The sequence below is a fragment of the Drosophila nasuta genome, chromosome 2R (genome assembly GCF_023558535.2).
Source record: "Drosophila nasuta strain 15112-1781.00 chromosome 2R, ASM2355853v1, whole genome shotgun sequence".
Taxonomy (NCBI): Eukaryota; Metazoa; Arthropoda; class Insecta; order Diptera; family Drosophilidae; genus Drosophila; species Drosophila nasuta.
This window is the reverse complement of record NC_083456.1, coordinates 33,639,873-33,664,637: the sequence shown is the minus strand read 5'-3', so window position 1 is coordinate 33,664,637 and position 24,765 is coordinate 33,639,873. Positions and strand designations below refer to the sequence as shown.

Here is a 24,765-nt window from a genome sequence, read left to right as displayed (position 1 = left end):
GTCATAGTTCAATTACGAGTATAATAAGTTTAACAAAGGTCTACAACAAAACATATTGTGGTGACGGTTTAAGATTAAAAGAAAAACAACAAATTTGTTTTTCGACCTATATCTGTAGCAGAATAGGTTAAACTTTTCCATTACACATACGACGTATAACATACAATACACAACATATTGTAGCTGTTCACACATTAGACTTGTATTAGTATGTTTGTAGTATGATTAAAGAAACGTTCTGAACGCCATATTTAGAGCTTAGTCTATGCTTAAAGTTTATAATAAATTACAACATATACAAAGTGGTTGCGTTTGTTTGAATGAGCTGAATCTTAAAGTGGCTATAGATTTTCTCCGTTCCTTCTCTAACTACATATGAGACAGTCATTTCCTCTTCTTTGCCACTGGCGGAGCAGATGGATTGTCACCCTTGTAGAATTCCTTGAGCAGTGCCATAGCCTCATCCGCACGCACACCGCCAGTGATGTTAATTTGTTGACCCACAACGGCAGCCACATCGACCACCGTTTTCCCACCGAATCGATCATTCTCGCAACCGTAGATGATTTCCTTGACCGCCAGCGTGTGCAATGCCGCTGAGCACATAATGCAAGGCTCCACGGTAACGACAACGCTGATTTCGCTGAATGTTTGACGAGCCGGCAAGCGCTTCTCGCGGCAATAGGCCAAGGTGGCATCGATGCATATGAACTCCGCGTGACGTGTTGCATTGCGATGCACATTCACTTCGTTCCCGCCACGTGCGATGATCACGTCGCCGTGCACAAACACACAGCCAACAGGCACCTCGCCGGCGTCACGTGCACGGCGCGCTTCTACCAAAGCTTCCTCCATAAAAGCGGCCATTTGGCATGGAAAAATCTTGGAATATTCACTTCACTTGTGAACAAAAACACAGCAGGTAACGACGACGCCACGACACAGGCACACAACCAAGCAAAAGAATAACAAGCGAAAACAGCTGTTTGTATGCCAGATAGTTGGCAACGCGAGCGCGCGCGCCATCTTGATAGGGTAACACTGGCCACGGCCAATGACTGCTTTTTAAATTAAACCAAGCAAAAGAATAACAAGCGAAAACAGCTGGTTGTATGCCAGATAGTTGGCAACGCGCCATGGCCAATGACTGTTTTTTAAATTAAACGCTAAGTTTTTCATATTCTATGAGGTAAAGCCCAGACAAACATTAAAACTATTTTATTTAATATTCTTAGATGTACATGAATCATATTCCCCTTTAACCTCATTGCGCATTATTGTAATTAGGCCGTTTTTCTGCAAGAAGTTGCTAGCCTTTTCCACCCAATTGCTATTGTTTAGAGCACGAGGACTCGGGTGTGGTAAGCGGAAAACAGATACTGATACTGATCTACAGTAAGACGAGCGACTTAATGCTGTATAAACGTACTCACCCACTGCCACCACAGTTTGTGGCTGAACCAGGTTAAGCAACTGTTCTAAAGCATTCAAACATATGTCGCGTATCTGCTGCTTATATGCGCCTTTCAACTCATTCGGTGTAATATTATGACCGTGCTCGTCGAAGAATGCCAAGGGACAAAAATTGTGTACAAAACATCGGTCTGCAAAAGTATCGATTCTCCCGCCTGCTAAATGCAGAAAAAGCTCCCACAAGCGCACACCGCTTGGCTCCTCAATTTTGCAATTCAGTCCCTCCACGGGCCGTTTGGGATGCACCAAGGGTGGCTGAAGTACCTCGCCCGTTAGCTGCATTATGTCACGGACAGTACGAACGTTGCCAAAAGGTACCTTAAGACATATTGTCATAAGAAAAGTTAAGATTACCACTCAATGACTGACTTACTCCTGTCTGCCCCATTCCATTTGGACCTGGATTCATGCCAATGAACATTAATTGCTTGCGTCCTTTCAAGAAACGACGTAGGTAAGCGCAATGTAATGAGGCTGCATATTCTAACGGATTGTATATGCATTTAATATTTTTTGGCGGTTCAAGTGAAGCAATTTTCTTATTCAGTGTGCACTCAATTTCATAGAAGTCCATCCAAAGTGGTTGTCGAAACAATTCCGAATTGATGGCTCCAGGTAACGCAGTTACCTTGGGCTTAATGTCCTCAGTTAGTGCTGCTTGTTTTTCTAATTTTCTTTTCAGCATATTTAAATTTTTCAGTTTATGCAAATTTAGCGCGCAGTTTAAGAAAACATCAATGACCGTAACTGAAATCAGCTGACAACTGCCAGTGCTGCCAGTATATCCCATTTTATATTTCAAGCAGTATATACCATTTTATATTTTAAGCAAATAAAAAAGAAGGAAGCAACACTTTCGCGGTGTGGGAATGCCATATTTCAAAATAATCGAAACACATATGCGCAAATTAATTTAAAAATTATAGTTTTGTATTCCGAAAGACAATATATTTATTGCATGTATTGAACATATATTAAATAAATTATCTTTTTTATTGTAGTAGAAGGCATTCTAAATATCATGTTTTTTCGCGGATTTCGTAACACAGACCAGCACAGGCAACAATGTCGTGTTCTCAACACTGGCACCTTGCGACAGCTGTTCACCCTATTCTGTCATTTGTTGTTGTATTTTTTGCTACACATAAACATAAAATAAAAGAAAACATAAAAATAGTCAAAGTAAACGTTACCTGTTTATTGTTTGTTATTGAGTTTCGCCCAGATCCGGCGCATAGTATGCACCGCAGTGGTTCAATAACTCTTAACCGTTTCACATTCCTATACACCCAAAATTGATTAAAAAAAGAAAGTGCTTGGACGACACTAGAAAAAAAAAACGGAAACTGGCCTTGGAACGCAAACCTAATTAAAATTGCACCTTTCGAAGTGGAACAGCATTTACATTTGGCAATGAAATTATGCACTGGCAATGAACTCCAGAGTTGAAGGCACACACCAGCTCCAGCGGCGCTCCAGCCCCAGCTCCATGGCCAACGAACGGAAACAGAGTAGCTCCAAGATGGAGATTACGAAGCTCAATCACGAGCTTGTCGAGGAATGTAAACGCAGTCAAGAGGATTCGATATTGTCTCGCCACTTACGCCACGAGCTTGAAAAGTACGTACACAACAATTATTGTTTACATATATATGTACATAAGTATATGTAAGTACACCGTCCCAAAAATTGAGCATGATAAGCGACGCGCTGTCCACATAATCAATGTTTTCATTACGTTTGTTATAACTGCACTCTGTAGGCATCGCATTCACGCTTCTCTTGTATTCTATTTTCTTTTTCTCTTTCTGCGGCCTCACAGACATCCACGTGAATCGCGTCGAGAAATGGTTAGAAAGCAACGCAATGGCTGTGCGCCACTTTTCATTGCCTGCAAACGTGGCGCAGTTGTAATTGCTGAGTATCTCATAACCATTTGCGAGGCGGACATCGAGCAGCGCGGCCACTTCGAAGTGCCCGAGGACAATAGCTTTCACTATGTGTCGCCACTGTGGGCAGCTGTTGTCTCCGGCAAGTTGTCCATGGTCAAGTATCTGGTTCGCATTGGCTGCGACATTAATGCCACATCTGATTCAGGCTCCACGCCCGTGCGCAGTGCATGCTACATGACGCACACTGAAATTGGTAAGCTCTAATTCGCTTCTATGTTTTTTGTAATCTGTGCACTCAATCAATATACAATTGCAGTCAAGTTTCTTGTGGAGAACGGCGCGGACATAAAGAAGCCCAACATCAACGGCGGCACTTGTCTCATCAATTCAGTACAGTCTGTGCAGCTTTGCTTGTATCTGGTGCGCAAGGGCGCGGACATCAATGCTCGCGACATTCAGGATAAGACGGCGCTACATTACGCCATACAGGAGCATCGACTGGACACCACTCGCATGTTGATTGAACAAGGTGCTGATCCGTTTGCCAAAAGCCGCTATGGCGACGATGCCCTACGAACGGCATGCCTCAAAGGCGCTCATCAAATATTCGATTACTTGAAGAAAGAGTTAAACTATTCGGTGGAACGTATTGCAGAGGCACATGAACTAATGGGTTCTACTTTCTTGGACGAGCATAATGAGTCACGTGTCTGTATTCTGCATTGGCGCATGGCTCATCACATACGAGCTGCCTATACTCCTTACATCGAGAAGAAGCCAAAGGTGCCGCTACGGAATGCCTACGAAAATGCCGTGGAGTTCGCTACCCTAGAGGAGCTCGACAATATCGCCACAGATATGGATGCGATGCGTACGCAAAGCCTGTTAATTTGCGAGCGTGTTCTCGGGCTAACCCACAAGGATATGCTTTTTCGTCTGACCTTCCGAGGAGCTTCTTACGCCGACTCACTGCAGCTGCAGCGTTGCATCGATCTTTGGCGCTTTTTATTAGAAGTACGAGTCTCCAATTGGTCCATTTTACACTTTGAGACATGCTTTGCGGCTCAGGCCTTGGTGCGTCTTATGCTGGATCTGCATGTACGTAACTCCAGCCATATGCGTACTGATGCCCTCGCCCGGTTCATGCATCAGGATAATATGTTACCCAGATTTGAAGATGTGCTTGGTGTATTTCGAACGCTCGCCGAGAGTGCCGTGGAGGTTAAGGAATTGCTGCAAGTGCGACCCGTCTTCCGACGCCAACATGAAAATTATGACCGAGTGCTGCGTTGCCTGGCGCATCTTATTTATCTGCTAATCAATACCGTCCACACAGATGCTCAGCACAAGCAGATTTTTCAGGTCGTTCACAGGACGGTCGTTGTAGGAAATCTACGCAGTGCCAGCACTGCCGACACTCTGCTCCACTTGGGTGCCTCGCGACTCAATGTGATTAAAAGCGGTTACATTACTGAAGACAATTTTGCCGATGTGCGTTTGATATATCTTTACTCTGCCGTTGTATTTATTGTTTACATCATTGCAGAAGACTGTGTTCCCCAACGCGGATGTCATCAAGTTGCTTATTGAATGCGGTATTGATGTCAACACGAAAAATGAAGCCAAATCAACACCATTGCATGTTGCATGTCAACCTTACAACTACGACAATGAAGTGAGTTAATCATGAATGTTTTTACACACTAGAAGTTATCTAAAAATTATCACTTTCTTGTAGATTGTTCATCTGTTACTCAAGTGTGGCGCGGATATTGATCAGCCAAATCGGGCCGAGAAGCGTCCCTATGATTCCATTGCCTCCAATCCCACTAACACCATACCCCTGCTCAACTACGTATCATTGCAGTGCCTATGTGCGACGGTTCTTAGTAAGCATAAGATTCGCTACAAAGATCATCTGCATAAGCAGCTTCAGCTATTTGTACATAACCATGAGCCATAGGCCATGGTTTACACATGAGATGTTTGCACGCTCGCCACTCCTTAAATTGATAGTAATTAAAAGTATTTAATTGGGCCATGTCGAAATTTGACCAGTGTAATTATTGTTTCTTCTTACCTATCTTTCTGTATAACTACTTCTCCATCTATCTATCTATCTACCTACCACTGTTAAATTATTCAGAGAAACTTATTGAAAAGCTCAATAACAAAACAAAACGAAAAATAATGTATAACAAAAGCAAAATGTGTAAGCGATAAACGTGATATTAAATCTGTATAGGAAATGAAAGTGAATCACAATTATTTTCGATCATAATTAACAGGCAATGGCAACACCAAATAGCAAACTCAACGCTATTAACTCTAAAGCATTTTGCATTTAAGTGACAAACTTAGGCAACAGAAAACAAATATAACTCATCAGAACTAATTACTCCATATATACTTACTAAATACTATATATACAAGTGCATACACTATAGAATAACTAATTTAACACTTGTTAAAAAATGAAATTAAACTATAAATGAATGGAAAATTAATTTGCAGAAGTATTAGTGGGTTCATGGGTATAGTTTATACGGCCAAAGAACTCGTCTGTCAGCAAACAATAAATGTATTGTTGCTACAATGCACAGAATATGACAATTAAATTAAATATGTGTATCTAAAGAGCTACACAATCTCTATGTACGTATAATACACCAATTCTAAACAATAAATTTATAGCTTACAGCTTGATATTTAAATTAATTCATAGATTATAAACATTTAATACAAATACAAGACCAGAATCAGTTTTAAAATAACCACTCTATTGACAATTGACCTATGTACAGCTTTGCCTTTATTATCAACATTACATTAATTATACACTAACAAGGTAGGTATGCGTACATGAGTACGGGAGTAAATCGTTTAAGCTTTAATATTGTAACATGTAAATAGTGACTGTGTGAATTGAGTTACGATTAAAGCAATAATAATTAATAAATACTCAGTATCAGTACCAGGACAATGGGTTCGCTAGAAGCAAGAGCAAGGATGGAACTATTAATGTAGCTAACATTGTCCTACCCCTGAAAGTGCGTTCACAAGTATTACGCAGATTACTATAACTATCAACAATATGGATTTTCCAGCCCATGTTGCTATGAGTGAAAGAATTGTAGTACACGGTATCTGGCCATGTGATGTTAGGCGTAATCTCAAGCAGTGCAGGTGGCTCGCTACTGCAAGTGTTCAGCAAGGAACGATTAAACTTCTTAAAAGTAGCAAAATTATCATCTAACCGACGATCATAGTTTTCTGGATAGCGAGACAAACAGAGCGGTCCCGCAGCTGTGGGCTTCGGTTGTCCACGACGAGTAAATTCAACGCCTGCCAGTACTCTGATTTCACTCTGCTTGGCATCCGATAAGCGATCGAAACCTCCCTGAGGTTCGTCAGTAATTACCAAAGGATGGTAGTGCTCTGGTGAGTGTGGATTATTGCCGCCGCGCACCTGGAAGGTGTAGGTCAGGCCACGCTTTAAGTACAGTTCGGGAATCATGTGTCCATTGATGTACCACGCCAAACCACTGGACACATGTCCTGTGAGGCCCTGATATCCACGCATTCCTCCAGAAGGCCCCAAATAGGCATTAAAAGTGCGCACCGTGCTATTATTAGAGAATAAGAAAATCAGTAATATTGCAGAGGTGCAATGTCATTCTCTTACGGATCCGTAATTCTTGTGCGCTCCCACAGCTGGACTTGTGTTACCAGACGCTTGGTGAAGCTAAAGCAATCATTAACAGGTTCCGTAGTATTGAAGTCAATGATTATATCACTTTTGGGATAATATGTATGAAATGCAGGTTCATTATTTGAGTCCAGCTGACCAAGTGCCCAAACAACATAATTGCTTCGATCCAGGAATATCTCCTTGTCCCCATCATCAGCTAAAAATGAAAATGTGGAAATTTAACCAGATACTAATAATGTTGTTAAACACTTCACTTGCCTGATTTGAGAGTACGCCTAAAGCTAATAGTATTGATGCCATCCTTGCGACTATACGTATTCAATTGAAAACTATCCAATCCACCGACTACGTCGTCACGACAAACGCCTTTATACTGCCCCAAGACCTTTACACAAGGGGCTAACGAGGTAATGTTGTAGTCCACAGTGTAACCTCTGATGTCATCTAAGTACGCCACCACAACATCGGCGCCAATCATTTGACTGGATACATCTGACCCTGAGATGCCAAAAGACATGTAGTCCATTTTAGCAACTTGACCAGACAGTTGAAACGTGATTTGGGGACCGAAAACCTCCCAGGAAATCTGTAAGTCCTTGTGCAGTTGCCTGCAATTCGGCAAGGAGAACTCGTAGGGCGTAATCTTCACCAGCGATGGGGGCACATTTAAGCCATCGGCTATTAAAACATGGCCATAATTCTCATTGTCTGCCACATCGTAGACGCTAATCCAATCGATATCAAAGATTGTCTTATCGCCCGGTAACTCCAGTTCAATGACTTCCTTGTTATATTTACGAATGGGATCGAGGCTGAAAAAATAATGTATTTTTAATACAACTGTTCGCCATTGCTCGATGATAAATGAAACACTTACTAGCCCCGCTCATCTGGTATTTTGCTGCCTCGACTCGAAGGCTGTGCACCCACGCCTGTCCAGAAGAAGGTGCGCTTGCCGAGCCCATCGTACGTGAAGTCTTTGATGCGAATAGTCTTCGAGTCCAAAATCTCTATGCTAGTACTGCTGACGTTGTGGCTGCGCTTAGAGAAGGTTCCGCCAGTTTGAGTGGTCGGCGGTTCAAAGTCCTCGGGAATGTAAACGTCACCAAAGTTATTCTGATTATTGAGATCATAAACTGCTAGCCACTTGATTTCAGTCATCTTTTTGCGATCTGGCAGCGTGAGCGTAAAATCTTTGTTATGGTAGCGATCTAAAATGTTCGTTCTGCGAATATTTAATATTATTATTATATGGTCATATCTTCGGTTAAGCTTTTATTACTCACTTGCCATACTCATCCGGAACAATAAAACCTTGAGGACCCGGACGATTGCTAGCGCCGGACCAAAAAAATGTATCGGCTCCGTTACCATCATAATTGAAACCAGTTATAAGAAAGGTAAACTCATTAACAGCATAGACATCCCCGGACACTTGATGATGATATGAATTAAGCTTGCCGAGATATTTGCCCCTATATGGCCCATCTTCATCGTCGCCTTCTGCATCTGTAGAGAAGAAACCACAAAGACTTTAAAAAATCAAGGTTGACGTCTTCACTGACTAACAATTCAAGAATTCCAGCAGGAGATTGCAAAATGGTTCACATCTCGACTAATGCGAAACCGTTAAGCTGAAGTGGAAATATAGACCAGTTTCGCTAGTCTCACACGAAAGTGAATTTATTTTCTTTGTTGTTAATGTTGTTGCTGTTTTGTGTTACTCATTGTCTTGCAGGTTTTTCAACGTAACAAGTATTCAAGTTTCTCTTTCTTTTTGCGTGTCTTTCGTTTTGCTTGTATGCGTATTTATACACGAGTATGTATCTATGTACATAGATTTCGGCCATGTCCACTTACATATACATATATAAATGTATACATATACATATTAATGTTCAAGCAATTAGAAAATCCGTTAATAGAATTTATAATATATGTATCTTTACTTATACTATAAATAAATCCGACTAACTTCTTATTATATTATATGCATACATTGACGAATTTACATTATTTTATACTTACTTGAAGCAACTGGAAAACAAAACAAAATTATCGCCACAAACGCACAAAGTAGTTGCATATTTGGAAGCCGTCGCTGACCCGGAACAGCTGTAACACGCCTATTAACAGCGCAGTCGCAACAGTCACAAAGTGCGACTCGATTTGATATATTAATATAAACCATATTAATGTCACAGCTTAATTTGTATACTTCACTTAACGTATTTTATAACATGATGCAGTCATTGCTTTCCAGGAATGAATGTGCAGCTAAGCTTTATTTCTTTAAATTAACTTTTATCCGCGTTTTGTGTTTTACAACACTGGCCAGCGAAATACAGGTTTTTGGGTATTTTTAAGGTTGTTTCGTTATGATCGCGTAGCACAAAACTTGCAGTATTATTATTTTTGAATTGTCTAAAACCGGTTTAAGCTGAGTTTCAGCTCCTTTCTGCCAAAGACAAATAGCGGCGGTAGCAACAAGACGAACTGTCTGTATGTACTGCACAAAATTAACTAAACGAGCAGTGCTACAGTTGGAGTCCCAATCAATGGCGTCTGCGCAGTGAGCTGCTCTCTTTGATTGCCATGCTTTACTCTCTCATGCTCTTCAAGCCACGCATGCGCTGCATTCAATCAAATAAAAATATATTTTTTAAGCTCTTCAAGGATCTCTTTCATGGTTAGTTAAATCACCAGCCACTAGGGAACCACAGCCATTTACTTTACCATCCTTAATCAACGTATTTCAACATTTACATTTCTCAATTCCAGATTCTGTTAAAAGTCGAAAAGTCACGATTTAAGAGTATTTGTATAAAAAGAAACCATTCTTATTATTTCGATATTTTGCTTGCAAAACTAAACTTCGTATATTTTATTTGAGTTACCACTATTTTTGTTTCAATAATTTCTTTTAATACTAAATCTTATGATTTTGTTTCAAATTGCAATAGTCGCTCTACCGACTAGTAAGGTTTTAGTTCATTTTATGAATGGATTTATTTTCTTGTTGTTGTGATTCTTTGCATGCTTTCAAAAATGTATTTACGAATTTATTTACAAAAAGGCATGCTACAGATCAATTTTTAAAATGTCCACTGCCCAATACAAAATTGGCGATTAATTGTTTCAACGAAATAAATTGTGGGCATAATGTGTGTAGTGTATATTTGTCTGAAACAAAATGTACATTGTATGTATTAAAAATAGAATTTTTACTTAAATGGTAATCGAATTTCACACGGTTTTTTCACAAACAACTTCTTTATTTTGGGCTTAATGTGGATGTATGTATGTATGTAAATGTAACCGTCCATCCTGCTTTCTAATTCTGTATAACTAGTTCATTGGAAATACATATTTAATACATAATTAATTCTCATAAGAAGCACATATTTTTTTTATCATTTATGCGTTTACATTTCATTCTTTTTGAACTCTCAATGCCTGCAATTCATTATATATTTATTATTATTTTTATCGATTAACCTTTTTAGTTCACATTTTTTGTTAACACTAGACGCACTAGATAGCCTAAAAGTCGACCAGTTGTGCATGGTGAGAGGGGACTGTAAACAATTGTTAAGTTGAAGAAGCTGAAAACCATTTTAATATGATGCCAACCAAGTTAGTTACTTTATGGCAGGTGCAGGAGGGGCTGACAAACAGGTGACCAGGTGAGGGGAACCTATATTATATGCAATATGGGACGCCTGCACGCAAAGTGTAACTAATAATAGCAATACTTAGCTTAAAACATAGCGTATAAAAATATTGTTTGTTTTTTGTAAGATATAAAATTAAAGAACTTGAGAACACTAATACAAATAATTATGTTAAAATTAGGTTGTTTGTTTTTTTTTTTCCTTTTTGTATGTCTCTCATAGGAGAAAATTTAAAGACTGCAGTATTTGTATACTTTTATTATTTGCATTATATTTTAATTGATTTTATTTTGTTTTTCTTTAATTTTCTTCTTAACAGATTCTTAGTAAATTTAGATGTTTAAATGAGCATTTCGTATTTGCGTGGTGATTTGTATGACTGATAACAGCATGGGGTGAAAGGTGAGGTGAGGTATGCGCTGGTGATATTTTAGCTGAGATTTAGTATCATACATTATTGATAGGCTAGCTATTTTAATTATTTTCGTTTTTAACAGCTTGGAATGAACTTGATCGAAAACGAAGATTAAAACATACAACAGAAAGAAAAGCGCACAACTCCTATTTTTAACTTTTTATGCATGCTAAACTTTTTTTTTTGTGTTATGATTAAACTTAACAGCGAACAAAAATTTTAATATGCGTTTTGTATGTATATTTTTTCTTTGTTTTTTTTTTCTTTTTGTAATTTTAGATATAATTTTTGTTAGAAATACTTGGGCGCATATTAATATAAAAAAAACTTGGTACACTACGTTTGATAATTCGATTGTTTCTTTAATTGCGCTAGAAGAAAATTATAATTCTGCTTCATCATTAAATATATAAATGTTATCTATGTATAAAATTTGTTTATTTATATTGTACGTATCACTAAGGAAAAATGTTACAAAGCTTTTGCTATGGCATTTTTGTGTTGTTGTTGCTGTTGTTTATGTGTGGGTAGGAAGGGTCTTGGATCAATGATAAGCAAACAATTTATATGAAATTTGACAGCGCTTTTGAAACAAATCAATCGAATTATCATTTAAATGAGCCGACTGTTGCCACTGTTGCCAAGGCTTTGCCAAGGCCATAGTAATGGGCGTGGGTGGTGTGTACAATGCTTGCAGTAGAAGTTTTAGCTAAAATTTATCCTGAAATATGAACAGGTTATTAGTCGCGGCCACAGCTATAATATTTTCCTCGGGATGCCAAGCGGTATGTAAGATTTTCTTATTGAAGTCGAGACAATCAACGCTGATCTCGTCCTTCTTTCGTTTGCCGCCAGTGCAAACTTTTCTCGGTTTTAGCACCGTCTTGGGCTTAATAATATCCCTGGATGCCTCGAGAGTGACATCTTTTTTCGAATTTCGATCAAATACGCGGAAAAAATTGTTGTAACTGCCCGTCATTATAGAGCTATCCTTGCCATTCCAACAGCACTCAAACTTGTCAAAGATGCAGTCGTTCTCATAGAGCGAGCACAACTTGGCACGTAGGTATTCGTGAACCTGCAAAAGCACAAATGTTGCGTTGTGAACATAGATAGAAGTATTTTAAGCTGAATCTCTTACCGGGTAGGTCTCAATTGGTTTTGTCTCCATGTGCAAGTCCCAAACTTTGATGCTTAAATAGTCTCTGGAGATCATATAGCGACCCGAGTTGCTCAGCTTAACGTCACTTATGGAGCTGATTATTTCACTAAAGAAACTGCGATTCGTTGGATTTTCAGGCTCCTCAAATTGCTTGCTGTGACGGTCACAAAGTGCCGCTGATCGCATATCACATAATCGTATTGTCCCTTTGGAGCTGGAGTATACAAATACATTGCATTCGGTCGGATGGAACTCAGCTGCGGTTATGACCTCCGTCAGCTCCTCCATATTGGTTGGCTTGATGTCAACAATATTGTAACTCTGATTAACCACCTCCAGATGCCAGAGGTTGATACGCAAATCGTCGGCTGATAGGAAAGTCTCTTGATCCGAATTAACGCTAATTGAATTGATGTGATAGGTGTGTGCATTGGCGAAAGTCCGACGTGGTGAAGCCTCAACCATTAGCGGCACTTGCTTTACAGAAGGAACTCGTAAGGCGGTTACGTTTTGTGGATCTCTGATGAGACCATTCTCCTCTTTCGTGTTATAGCCCTCAAACGACTTATCGCGCTCACTCACTTTCCACAATTTCACCGTTTTATCATTGGTGGAGAGCAGAAAGTGCACGGGATTCTTTTGATGCAGCCATCGTATCTTATTGATTTTCTCCTCGATTTCCAGCGATTTGAGATAATCAAATTCAGGCTCATGCGATTGGAATGTCGAGTAGACATTGTATTCACCGCGTCTAGGATTGGAGGTTTTCGAGGCGGGATCACGCTTCAAAAATAATATTTTTTGTTATTAATTTGATGGTAATTCATGAAATCTTGATATTCACCTGAAAGATGACGACGCGACCGCCTTTGTCGCCCGTGGCCAACAGCTCGCCGTCATGATTGAATTCAACGCAGGATATGATATCCGCATCGGTGACATCATCATCTAAGGCGCCCTTGATCTGTGAGAAGCACCAGGAGGCCTCTCCATTACCTGTAAAACAGAAAGAGAGAGAGAGGGAAAATTGTAGTATGTATTGAATTTCACATTTCCATCACTTCTCATTGTCGGCAATCTGCGAAGTGCCTAAGTCTGTTACATTTGATTTGCGCTTGCCCTAAAGGCAATCAATAGTCACAGTAGTAGTAACACTAGCTGTAGGAGATGAGACGAATCGAAAGGACAACGATGACGTCTCTGTATTCGTTTATTTAGTAATGACGCCAAAGCTAACCATCGAAACTTTTTTACTTTTTGGTTGTACAATCCTACAAATATAAGTGTGTACATAATTCAATAAATACGAGCTTTTTTAATGTTGATTTAAAATATATCTTGCAATTCCGAAGTCCGTTTTATTAGAAGCATGTTGACAACACATATTAATTAAAATACTTAAATCCACCAGAATGTTTGTAAAACACACCCAATTCTAGGTGGCGCGGTTTTCTTTCCAGGTCAAGGCAACTTATCCATTTATCCAAGAGTAGGTCAATTATAAACAAACTTTGCTTAGTATTCAATAATTAGCTTTTAATCAATTCATTCTGGGATTCAAAATTAATTTTGTTGAAACTATTCTATATTTTTAAACTTGTAGTCCTGACAAACTGAGCAATAAAATGTCAGCAGCTTCTCATTTTTTATAAAATAAATATATAAAAAGGAATGAAAACACAAACTGTCATTGGCTTATTGTTGAAATGATTTTTAGTTGTACTGTTATTTATGCAGGCACATTGTAAGTGGTTGTAGAACTTCGTGGGTCTAAACTAAATAATAATCAAATATTGGCACAATTATTTAACAATAGCACGCGATATCGCAGCAAAAAGCACAACTACAACTTCGCAACGAGCAACCTGAGGAGTCGTGACCTATTCTATTTTTTTTAGAAATGACATTACTCTTTGTATAAAAATAAAAACAAAATCCTTGTATGTTTAATTAAACATGTATTGTTTTATTGACACTCTAACCAAGAATGGGAATATTAACTGTACAATTAGCAATTATCAGAGTAGAAATAAGATGTGTGGGGAAAAAAAACTGAATTTAATAATCAATTAACCTCTTCGAATTACTTTTATGAGTTGTCACTGCTAACCTGTTATTTTAAAACTTCTTGAGATCTAACTTAATGCCTACAGATATATATTAAAATAATTTTTATAGGTTGAATTAAACTTATGATTTATTAAAATTATTTAATATGGTTAAATAAAAACCATAAAATAACAAAACTTTATGGTTAATTCGGCCATAAATAAATTTTAATAAATCATTTTCTTCGAATATTTTTTGTATGTATTTAATTTCAACTTGCGGACACTTATTATTGAAAATTGTGACCGTTAGATGGTGCCAATCATTAGAAAGTAAACAATATAAGCTATTTTCATACATTTGTTTACAAATTGCAAACAATTTGTTTATATTGAATGTGGAATTTTACAAAATCTTTAAAAATCGCAAGGGAAGAGAAAGAGCAGGGCAAACGAGAGAAAAAGAAAATACAAGATACCCCAAGATCTGGAAGAGTAATAATGACTTACCGGCCATGACAGTTGAACAGTTTTCGTTGAGCAGCGCGCGCGAGTTAGCAGGAGGCAACACACAACAAGCCACAACAACTCAACACAACTAGCCACACAACAACAACAATCAAATAAGGCCAAGGAGTTGCGGTCGCGCTCTCGCTCCCAATCGCACTGCTGACACTCCCGTTCTCACTCTCCCACTAAAAGCGCTCAATTGTATTGTGTGCGTGTTGGGGAACGTCGTTTTATTGTTGTAGTTGTTGTCGTGAAAGAGTGTTGAACGCGGACTTTATTTTCACTTCTACTTTGCCTGCGCCGAAGGAGTTAAGCTTGCCAAAGAAACGACGACAATGAACAAACCGAAAGCAAAAGACAAAACCAAAGTGCTTAACTTTCGTTGCTTTTGTTTCGGCCCTTTTCTTTTGTTATTGTTGTTATTGTTATGTGATGTACTTTGCTTTTTATATGTACGTTTCTTGTTTTCTTTTTTCGTCACTGCTCAACACAACTTAAGCACGTATACTTATTTTGCTGCTGCTGGTGACGACAACGGCGTCGACGACATGTGGAGAAGAAACTGCAAAGTAGGGGAGTATATTTCGTTTACATACATATATATACATCATGCATGTTCATATGTACATACGCCGACGACAGCAACATAGCGAGGAAGCAGCAAGAAGCAAGCAGTATTACACAGTACTACTGTCAGTATGCATGTGTGCTGTGTATGTCGTGTGCAGCCGGTGGTTGTGGTTGTATGAGAAATTATCGCAAACTAATTTTACACTATTTCTGGCGATTGTCGGTCGGTAGGTTGAGAGAGTAAAATGCACGAGTGATAAAAGACCGTCGTAAAGCGATATTAACGCTTGTATATTTGCTAAACAATGCGATTAATATTATTTATTCTATTGCAAAACAAACATCCCTTAGCTCTCATTGCTCTTCTTTCTCGTCGTTTACTCCAACGACGTGTTTCGCTTGCCGTTTGCACCGTTTGTCTTACGCTTTGTTTTATCGCGTTTTATTTGCCGTTTTCTGTTTTAGGTTTACCAAACGCAACGGGTGGCAATCTAACCTTCAAAATGAACGTTCCTTGTTTAGCAGCTATTCTCTTACAACACAAATTGCATACATTTATTTGGGCATTCAATAAAGCGCTGCGTTGCCTCTCTACAAGAAAAGCGCGGCGTCGCTGGAGACGACGACGCACAATCAATATTCGATTTGAATGCGCCTCGTACTTAATATTTTTGCATAAGTATGTACATCTCTTTTCACAAATACACTGCACACAGCACACGGCAATACACACGGAGACTGACGCGCCGTGACGAAGATTATCATCATATCAAAATCGTGTTCACATACGTTCATATATATGACTATATAACTACAACTCTCGCATGACAAATATGACCAAAAAAAAAGTCGGATTCTAATGCTGTTCTGCTGTTAATGTTAAGCTGCTTCTTCTTCTAGTTTTTGCCGCCTCTTTTACTGCACTGCTTCGTCGCCGCCGTCGTTGTGTTGCGTCGTCGCTTTTGCAAATGCGGCAGCGGCGGCCGAATGGGATTTTACGCACTTTTAAACTATGTACACCATTGAAAAATACAATTGCGATGCGGGTATAACACTTTAACGGGCAGCGGTAACAATTTCAAATTAATTACTGACTAATTTGTTTTCTTAATTTCAACATAAAATGGAAGTACCAAAATTTATTGCAAATTTCGCACTTTACAATAGAAGTTGCAGGCCACTAATTCACTGCAAATAAACGGCGTCCAATGTGGTTTCGCCGGTGTTGGCTAACGTAAATTTCAAGTGCTGCAAAATGCCAGCCACAACAGCTGACTGGGATGTCGCATATTTATACACGCACAAATGCAAACACTTACGCATCTATGTACGTATGTGTGTTGGCGCGCACGACCTTAAAAAATAAAAAACTTATGCGATTTACGGAAGGAAGAAACTCACTTTGCGGCTTTTTAGTGCCGTTAATATTGATTGCCGTGTTGAGCATGTTGCCAATTTTTGTAATACTTGATTGTCGCATGAATGTACGGGGCGGAATAGGCGGTGGCTGCGGATCTGGCGGCTCCAGGACTGGACTTTGACGACCCCAACGACCCATTCTCTATCTCTCTCTCTCTGTCTGTCGCTGTCTCTGTTTTATTGTTACAGTTTTGCTGGCTGGCTGTAAGTAAATTAAATGATCGAATCTATTAACATATATTTGGAAGCACAATCACACGCACACATGCATATACACATGTACACCATATTGTATAATAAATATTTGTTTAAGACCTGGTCATTTTAGACCTTAGCACATGAGCGGGCTTCGTGTTTTTCAATTTGTCAGACAATTAACACATGTCCCCCGCCTTCCCCCTCCCGACACCACCGTCACTCAATCGCTCTCCCCCACTCTGGATTTCTCTTTTTGTCTACTTGCATTTATCATACAAATGTCTCCGACTAGATTGCTTTTTTTTTTTGCCAGATTTTGCTCACAAATTAATTGTGCAAATGTGCTTGTCACTTGTTTACAATAAGTCTTACGTTGGCGAGCACGATCGTCTCGAAATAGTCAAAACGGCTTTAGCATCTGGTTGCAAGAACTTACGGTTTGTTTCATATATTTGTATGTACACATGTTGCACATATGTATGTTGAGTTATACAAATGTATGTACGTACATACATACATGAATTTTAAACTCAAAGGACACAAAATGAAGATATTACATTTGTCTACTAAAATGATAAATGTATAGACATTGTGGTTTAAGTATAAGTAAGTAGTAGAATGGTAGTCGTAGTATAACTATTAGAAGAGTTGTAATTTAATAGTAGAGTAGTAGTAGTAGAGTATAAGGGATGTAGAGCAGTACAATATTTTGAATGGTATAAAATAGATCTGTTGCCGTGCTAAAGATACAAATTCCAAATATTAATATGTGGACATCATATTTACATATGTACATACATGGTGCGTATGAGCATACATATAAATGCAATCTTCACAGTTGCGATGTTCGTGGACAGAAGGAAAGCGCAACAAGTTGATAAGAGAGAAGCATGCGCCCTAAGAAGAACAACAATAACATGTGATTGTAATCCAATTATTACAAACAAGTCTGTCTCAGTGTCGGCGAAATAAACGTGAGTAAACTCGCAGCCTACGCATTAAATAAAAATGAGAAAATTGCTTTTCTTACAAATGCCCTAGTACATATGTATGTACATATATCACATACAGATTTACATAATGCATACATATTTGTGTACATAAGTGTGATGTATAACTTCTAGATTTGTACACTATAATGACATAAAAGATGGAAAAATAATAATAATAATAATCAAAAGTTTGCAGCATCTGTCCACAAAAATACTTATTTACTCTATACGTTGATATTATATCTATGTATGTACATACATACATATGTGCGTTTATATGAATTTGTATAAGCATTGCATTTATTTATATTTTGCTCAGCAATAACAAAAAAACATTGACGTTAGCCCAAACAGACTTTGTTTATTTTTAAAAGAATGTGAAGGAAATGCTGAAAATTCGTTAACAAACACATCAAACAAGAGCTCACGCACATGTGCACGTACACACACACACACATACATAATCAGGCAGTGTGACTCTATAAATAAGTAGGACGACAAATTCATAGTCCAGTAGCACGTGTAGCACGAGACTGACTCGCACCTTCTTCCGCTTGCTTTTACTTCTGTGGTAATCGGTAAGCGGGGTGGGCTTTGATTTGAGATATTTTTGGATACTACCTGTAAATATGCCATCCTCTTTAAGGTAAATTTAAAGTAGACAAGGAACCAAGTCACTCGCATAGTAAAAGTATGGAGAAGATAATTTGGTTTCTAATAATATTGCTATGGACACACTGACATCATTATGTTTCGATGGTGTCGCTTATCTTTTGGCTGTCCAATTATGCCACTTTTGTGTGAATGCGATTAATGCAAATCGATAAATTAAACTCATTAATAGTTTGATTGACTGGCACTCAAGCACTCAAACATATGTGTAGATCGAGAATACACGATTATTGATGGGGTTAAATCTTACAAATTGTCTACGAGTTATCACCGAAGTCGGATAAAGTCAATTTATATGGTTTGTTGTTGTTGCTGTAATTGATGCGAACAGATTAAACAAATATTTTGGCATAAAACTCAGCTCAAGTCAGCTAAGCTAGTGACAAAATAACAGTCATTAATTGTGGTGTTATACAATGAGTGTAGAGTCTGTACACACATATGGATCTACATATGTACTTTTCAATTTATATGGCAAATACAACTCCGAGTATGCTTTTGCTGCGTGCTCTTACTATACGAGTAGAAAAACAATGTTGTTCACCTCAAAAGCCGCCAAGAACGTCAACAACTGAAACTTGGATCGCACGTACACAGCAAAGTTGCTCGCATGGCATGGAGAGGGGTGGAATGCTGTAGAAAGGGCGGCTGGATTGTGTTCTTAAACGCTATGGTATGGATTATCTTACCATTTTTATTTACTAGGACAGTTATATACTAGCAGTGTTATACTGTTATATATACTAGACCATGTGATATTTACTTGTTATATATTAACACTGTTATACTATTATTATGCTGTTTACTTAAAAACTCATCGCAGATTCTCATTCTCAATATAACACTAAAATAAGCGAAATTAATAAATTTTTTTTCTTCAAATTGTCGATGGCTTTCTATATTTAAATTGTACTTTTGAAAGTTTTCCAGTTGTTTTGACTAATCCGCTAAAGAATATGACGTATTTAAATTGGTTTTATGGGCTTATTGTTGTTATCACGTACATATGCATATACATCCATACATACAAACATAAATATGTATGTATTTTCGTGTTTTGTTTGGTTTAAATTTTATGTTTATAGTGTCTAGTCTCGATTGTAATTTGTTTTGCTTCCATTCATTCGTACAAGTAACGGTTAAACAAAACGATTCTTACTTTGCTTGCGACACTGTTTATGCTTTTTGCATTACTTATGAGCACTTGTACTTTCAAATTCTTTAACAGAGGAGAGTCGAAGTCGATGGCGAACGCTTGTAGTAGTAATATGCAACACCTATGCTGGCCATGCGCTTGATAAAGGCACTGAAACTGATGAAACTAATGTTGATTCAACTTCGACGACGCAAATCAAAAACCGCAAAAACGAAACTGGCTACGACGCCGCGTCGTTAAAATTAGCACTGAGCTCGCATGCGTCGCCTAGCGAAGTGCGGCCTATGATTTCTTTTGCATTACATACAGATGTACACTTGTATGCGTACAGTGACACATCGCTTTACCGACTCACAGAATACGGTGAACGATTTTCCGTTTATTTTTATTAAACTAAATTGTTATCCTAGCGGTAATTCTTTTTAATGTAGCTTATGTTATGTAAATGCATTATTGTTAGAACGTAAATAGATTTATGTAACAATAGTCGATATATATGTACTATGATTACTATATTTTTTTTGGTATTTAGCAAATTTATATTCCAGCAATATTTTTTTGCTAGGTTCTGTCTGAGGAGCATCCACTGTAGCTAATTTGCTCTCGTATACTCTCTCCTCGCGCGCTCTCTCTCTCTCTCTCTTCTATTTAGCAATAGCGTTCAACACCTGCCGTTGCTCGCTGTATGTGCTGGTGAGGTGGTGAGGTGGAAGAAGAGCCTTCTCTATCTGCGGGTGAGGAGCGAAAAAGCCAATCGGGGTCTTTCGGTTTGAAGATTTGAGTAATGCATAAACAAATCAACAATGTGCTGGTTAAGTGAAGTTCTTGCTTTAATTGTTATCACAGCGCACCTATCTCTGTAATTTCGTAATAAACATTTATTTGCTTATTGATAGCTTCAAGTCTTGTGGAGTGCCTGTTTACATTCTTGACAAGGACCATCAAATTATCAATTAGACATTTTTTACATGTTGTTTGGGGTTTCGAATGGACTTTTATTTTTTACCACATATCTCTGAAAGATTTCGTTAGTAAATTAATGTCCTTATTCAAGATATTGTATTTAAGGCGTAAGTGATTGGAATGATTATTCCAGTCCTCGATGCCATGGTGAAACATCACCTCTAGCACCAACAATTGTTCATATAACACATCCCAATTGACACCAATAGTTGCGGCGCAGGTGTCGAGCAACCAACGAAATGAGCAGGGGAAGAACTTTCTTAAATCCTTCCTGGTTGACTCGCCTGTTTTTGATATATAACCATGTAAGAGCCAACAATCAAAATTTGATATCTTTAAAAGCGGCTCTAATTGAATTATTTTCTTTTTAGACTCTTCCTCATCTACTTCGTCATCTTCATGCTCACTGCATGCTTCTAATTTGGGCTCAATTGAGTCCTTGGTCTCTGGCAGTAAATTGATTTGGCGACGAGGCAACTTTAGCGGCACTCGCAAGGGGTCCATGTTGCACTCATCGAATACTTGTATTGCTGCCAAATCCTTAAGCGCAATATCTTCTTGGTTAACCTTTAGTATATAGCTTGGTGTTGAGCTTATCTTCCAAAACGGATTGTTTGCCTCCAGCGCCTGGCGACGCTCGGCACGTTCTATAATTTTACCCTGATATTGTTTACCATATTGAGCCACCGGTTGGCGAAATACGAAATCAGGTCGTTTTTCCCTGCGACGTAACTCATCAATCCAATTCTGCGTCTTAATGTCGCAGTTGGCGCGGCCCTCTTTGCAACGAGGTCTCGTGCGCTGGAGTGTCTGAAATAATCCAATCTTTTGGTAATCCGCCTGACAAGCCAATTCAATGACGCTCAATTGCTTTCCGGCAGTAGCTAAGTATTGGGCAAGCTCAGTGGTTTGATTTTTAAATGGAGCCACTTGATGTTCAGTGTGATCAACAACCATCCATTCCGGAACCTGGATACTTAAGTCCCCCTTCTCCGTCTGAGTGACGTGTAGCAGAATACGCTTAAAGTAACTGTGCGCTGGCGTTAAACTGGGCTGGAACTCAATGCTGTCTTTGATGTCTGCTTCCTTGCTCAATCCAAATTTATTTCTGAGCAGCGTTTCGAATATGAGGCAAATGTTTTCTCGCATACGTTGCATGGCTGGAGTTAGCAGCATATCCTGGTAGTTGTATTCCTGGTCTCTCTGCCTACGCTCCTTGCTCAAAAAGTCGTCTACCTTGCGTCCACTTTGAGTGGACACGCCAAAGCGTTGGGCGAAGCTTTCGTTAAAATGAGCAACGAAATTCTTACGCATTTCTACAAATTGCATCCACTCCGTGTAAACAAAAAGTGGGGCCATTGGCTTATGGTTCAAATTCGTGTTTACAAGTGAGAGGTGCTCATTGACAAGTAAGGCCGAATCGGATATTGCACGTTCTTTGACATCGTCCAGACCAAACATTAGCTTTAGTACGTAGACTATATAGGCCATTACTCGGGCTTCATAACGCGGATATGTGTGGGGACCATTAATGGGGTTAAAGGACGGCGGCAATGCATCCATCAAGCTTGCCACATAGCTGGCAATTTCCGGTGGCAAATTCAACTCCAGCACATAGCGCTTCGCCAGGCCAATCAGATCCGGGTTCTGAAAGCCATTCAGATCTATGAAGCGCGACATTTGTGCAATATGAGCACGGAGGTACTGTGCATAAAATAGATTAATTATAAGTGATATATGCTTTGTATTGTCCTTACTTTGAAGCTACATTTGTCGAATTGGTGGCCAAATTGAAGCTGCTTGATTAGCGTCTTGCCATGCATGGCCACGTTGTCGGGCAAATAGCTCAACATATTTCGACTAGACAGATACTCCTCATCGATAAGTCGCAGCAAATCCGTCAACTGGATATCGTCCTCAACTAGATTTAGTGATATGGCCAACACCACGTACAGCTTGGTCATGTTTAGGCAGTAAATATTGCGATCAAAATTGCTTAAAGTGCTCGCTTTGGGATGTAATTTGTGACAATGCATGCTACCTGAGCTATCTACACTGTGTTTGTCCAAATGCTTTAGCGGCATCTGCTTTTTGAGGGACCGACGCGCATTAGTTGACCATTGCACCTTCAGGCTGCGATTGCTCTGCCCTACAGACCTGGATAGAGGAGCTGACCCGCCGCTAAGGCCGGACTCGTCCAACTTACGCTGAAATAAGATGATGGAGATTGATTAGACTCTAGAAGGTAATAACCCGCATCTTATTTGCATGCACTTAAGCCCACTGCACCTTTAAATAGTCAACTGAACGGGGCTAACATCAAATCGACTTTTGACTCAACATGTCTCTTCGTGTCGGTTTATGCCCCACTAACCACTTTCGCTGCTCCGCGGATGGCCAGAGAGCGTAAGTATTAAATAAGACATTCTCGGCAAGATCGCTAGCTTATACAATCATTTAAATTGGTAAGCAGGCCTACATGAGGCTTCTGTTGACTCAGAAGGGGCAGCAACTTCGGAAGACCCATCATCGGAGGCTGGCAAACCACAAGAACGCACTTTCTTCTTATTCCCGGACACCTACTATTTCTCATAATTAACAATAAAGTTGAATTGAGCATGCAAACCTTTGTCTTTCTCCATTCCCGCCAGTTGGCTCGCTCATCTCCGAGTTGATTCCCTTGCTTCCTAATTTGGCGTTCTCGTTTCCGTTTATTTTGGGTGTGATTGTATATAATCCTTGCGTCTCTAGAAATATATTTTAGTAATTGGGAAGAAGTACCACAATATAAATGCCTGTTCAGTTACCTCTGCAGGGCGCGCACGTTCAGTTTTGGGAGGCCCATCTCATTGTTCTTGCAGAAAGCAACTTCCATACGTCGCATGTACGCTGCCCACACTTGTAAGGTCATTAACTTTAACTCTGGTTTGGCGCCCATGTTGAGTAGTTCTTGGAGGAAGCCACGCAATACGTAGTTGTAGAACTCCCAGGATGTGATGTCGTCATCTTCCGAGTTAATCTTCGGCTTCTTTATAGTGCGTTGTGATGTGTGCTTCGAGGTGTCGTTAAAAGTGTCTTCGGCGCTGATTTCCACAGCCAACAACTGTTCCTTTTTAGTACCGCACTCGACACAGTAATAATAACCCTCGCGTTCTTGGAAGGTGCGTTCCCCGCAGACGTCGCACTCCATTTGGTCAACTTCCATTACTTCAGATTCATTCATGTTTTCAATTTAAATTTAAGAAATATACCAGTCGAGCCTTTCTACATAAAACAGCAATTTTAACAATGTGCCCGCACATACAGTAACAAATTATAGACGGCTGGTTCAAGACAAGTGTGCTCTGTTTCCACACCACCAAAATGAGGTTTTACTCGGGTTTTCTAATATATTTGAAATGGCACATTTGCCTCATATGAAAATATCGACCACCATTTTTCAGTATATTTTTTAGCCACGCGATAATTTATCGAGGTAAAATCAAAAAGAAACTAACCACAGCAACAAATTTTCATATAAAAATGTATGAGAATTGCATTACAGATTTTTATAAATCATGCTTCCATTTTTTGTTTACTATTTTGATCGTTTAATTATTTTAAATTTAGTAGTAAAAGTTTCTTCACATTCTGCTTTGTTTACAAGATTTACCGTTGCCCGTGCAAAGCAGCCCAACGGGCTGTCAAAAATTACTTAAAAATTGTTTTTTTGTTGAGTGATTCGGTCTATTTCTGCTTGCTGCCGATTTCTGCTCGCCTGGTATTTCAACTGGTCCCTTTTTTTTCGTTCGTTGTGGCATGGTATTTCACCTACTGATTTGGCAAATTTTGATCATCGTTACACATCGAGTTGCCAGCAACAACAACCACATTATTAATAATTGTTGTTTTAATTACTTATGTTGTAGT

The 24,765-nt window shown here is 39.0% G+C and overlaps 6 protein-coding genes and 1 long non-coding RNA gene across 17 annotated transcripts in view; 2 read left to right on the top strand and 5 right to left on the bottom strand.

The window, feature by feature from the left end:
- The window catches only part of LOC132787390 (single-strand selective monofunctional uracil-DNA glycosylase), a 132,589-nt gene extending 130,198 nt beyond the window's left edge, over positions 1-2,391 (bottom strand). For 4 of the 7 annotated variants that reach the window (XR_009632542.1, XR_009632541.1, XM_060794398.1 and 1 more), the window contains exons 1-2: positions 1,847-2,386; positions 1,434-1,791 (exon numbers count right to left, since the gene is read on the bottom strand). Coding sequence is in view for 5 of the 7 variants with exons in the window: in XM_060794398.1 (XP_060650381.1) it covers positions 1,434-1,791; positions 1,847-2,263 (775 nt within the window). In the remaining 2 variants the exon portion in view is untranslated. Of the gene's footprint in view, positions 1-1,189; positions 1,792-1,846 lie in introns of those variants that run through there. The other 3 variants (XM_060794396.1, XM_060794397.1, XM_060794395.1) reach the window with 3 other exon arrangements.
- Positions 2-971, bottom strand: LOC132787391 (tRNA-specific adenosine deaminase 2). The gene has a single exon (XM_060794400.1). It carries the CDS (start codon positions 865-867, stop codon positions 385-387), a length of 483 nt encoding a protein of 160 aa, XP_060650383.1. The 5' UTR covers positions 868-971; the 3' UTR covers positions 2-384.
- A 187-nt stretch (positions 2,392-2,578) lies between the features above and the next one.
- LOC132787388 (protein fem-1 homolog C) lies at positions 2,579-5,898 on the top strand. Its single transcript, XM_060794392.1, has 5 exons — positions 2,579-3,093; positions 3,296-3,618; positions 3,682-4,856; positions 4,912-5,040; positions 5,104-5,898. Exons 1-5 carry the CDS (start codon positions 2,906-2,908, stop codon positions 5,326-5,328), a joined length of 2,040 nt encoding a protein of 679 aa, XP_060650375.1. The 5' UTR covers positions 2,579-2,905; the 3' UTR covers positions 5,329-5,898.
- Positions 5,899-6,124: 226 nt separating this feature from the next.
- Positions 6,125-9,599, bottom strand: LOC132787387 (protein Skeletor, isoforms B/C). Its single transcript, XM_060794391.1, has 6 exons — positions 9,106-9,599; positions 8,364-8,586; positions 7,955-8,302; positions 7,336-7,889; positions 7,051-7,273; positions 6,125-6,991 (listed from the first exon to the last, which is right to left on the bottom strand). The coding sequence occupies exons 1-6, from the start codon at positions 9,266-9,268 to the stop codon at positions 6,334-6,336; spliced, it is 2,169 nt and encodes a 722-aa protein (XP_060650374.1). The 5' UTR covers positions 9,269-9,599; the 3' UTR covers positions 6,125-6,333.
- Positions 9,600-10,228: 629 nt separating this feature from the next.
- On the bottom strand, positions 10,229-17,014 carry LOC132787380 (protein phosphatase PP2A 55 kDa regulatory subunit). Of its 2 annotated transcripts, XM_060794384.1 has the most exons (5): positions 16,460-16,638; positions 14,887-15,448; positions 13,173-13,324; positions 12,308-13,111; positions 10,229-12,244 (listed from the first exon to the last, which is right to left on the bottom strand). In XM_060794384.1, the coding sequence occupies exons 2-5, from the start codon at positions 14,891-14,893 to the stop codon at positions 11,876-11,878; spliced, it is 1,332 nt and encodes a 443-aa protein (XP_060650367.1). In that variant the 5' UTR covers positions 14,894-15,448; positions 16,460-16,638; the 3' UTR covers positions 10,229-11,875. The 2 variants fall into 2 exon arrangements, with proteins under 2 accessions (XP_060650367.1, XP_060650366.1); XM_060794383.1 differs by lacking the exons at positions 14,887-15,448; positions 16,460-16,638 and adding an exon at positions 16,858-17,014.
- Positions 16,987-20,095, top strand: LOC132787385 (uncharacterized). 3 transcript variants are annotated; one of them, XR_009632539.1, is made up of 3 exons: positions 17,401-17,679; positions 17,912-18,047; positions 19,966-20,095. It is a non-coding gene; the product is annotated as an uncharacterized LOC132787385 (long non-coding RNA). The 3 variants fall into 3 exon arrangements; XR_009632538.1 differs by lacking the exons at positions 17,401-17,679; positions 17,912-18,047 and adding an exon at positions 16,987-17,079; XR_009632540.1 differs by lacking the exons at positions 17,401-17,679; positions 17,912-18,047 and adding an exon at positions 18,718-19,410.
- Positions 20,096-20,216: 121 nt separating this feature from the next.
- LOC132787376 (TATA box-binding protein-associated factor RNA polymerase I subunit B) lies at positions 20,217-24,564 on the bottom strand. 2 transcript variants are annotated; one of them, XM_060794378.1, is made up of 4 exons: positions 23,664-24,564; positions 23,483-23,603; positions 22,614-23,063; positions 20,217-22,560 (listed from the first exon to the last, which is right to left on the bottom strand). In XM_060794378.1, exons 1-4 carry the CDS (start codon positions 24,077-24,079, stop codon positions 20,896-20,898), a joined length of 2,652 nt encoding a protein of 883 aa, XP_060650361.1. In that variant the 5' UTR covers positions 24,080-24,564; the 3' UTR covers positions 20,217-20,895. The 2 variants fall into 2 exon arrangements, with proteins under 2 accessions (XP_060650361.1, XP_060650362.1); XM_060794379.1 differs by lacking the exons at positions 23,483-23,603; positions 23,664-24,564 and adding an exon at positions 23,146-23,416.
- Positions 24,565-24,765: the final 201 nt, after the last annotated feature.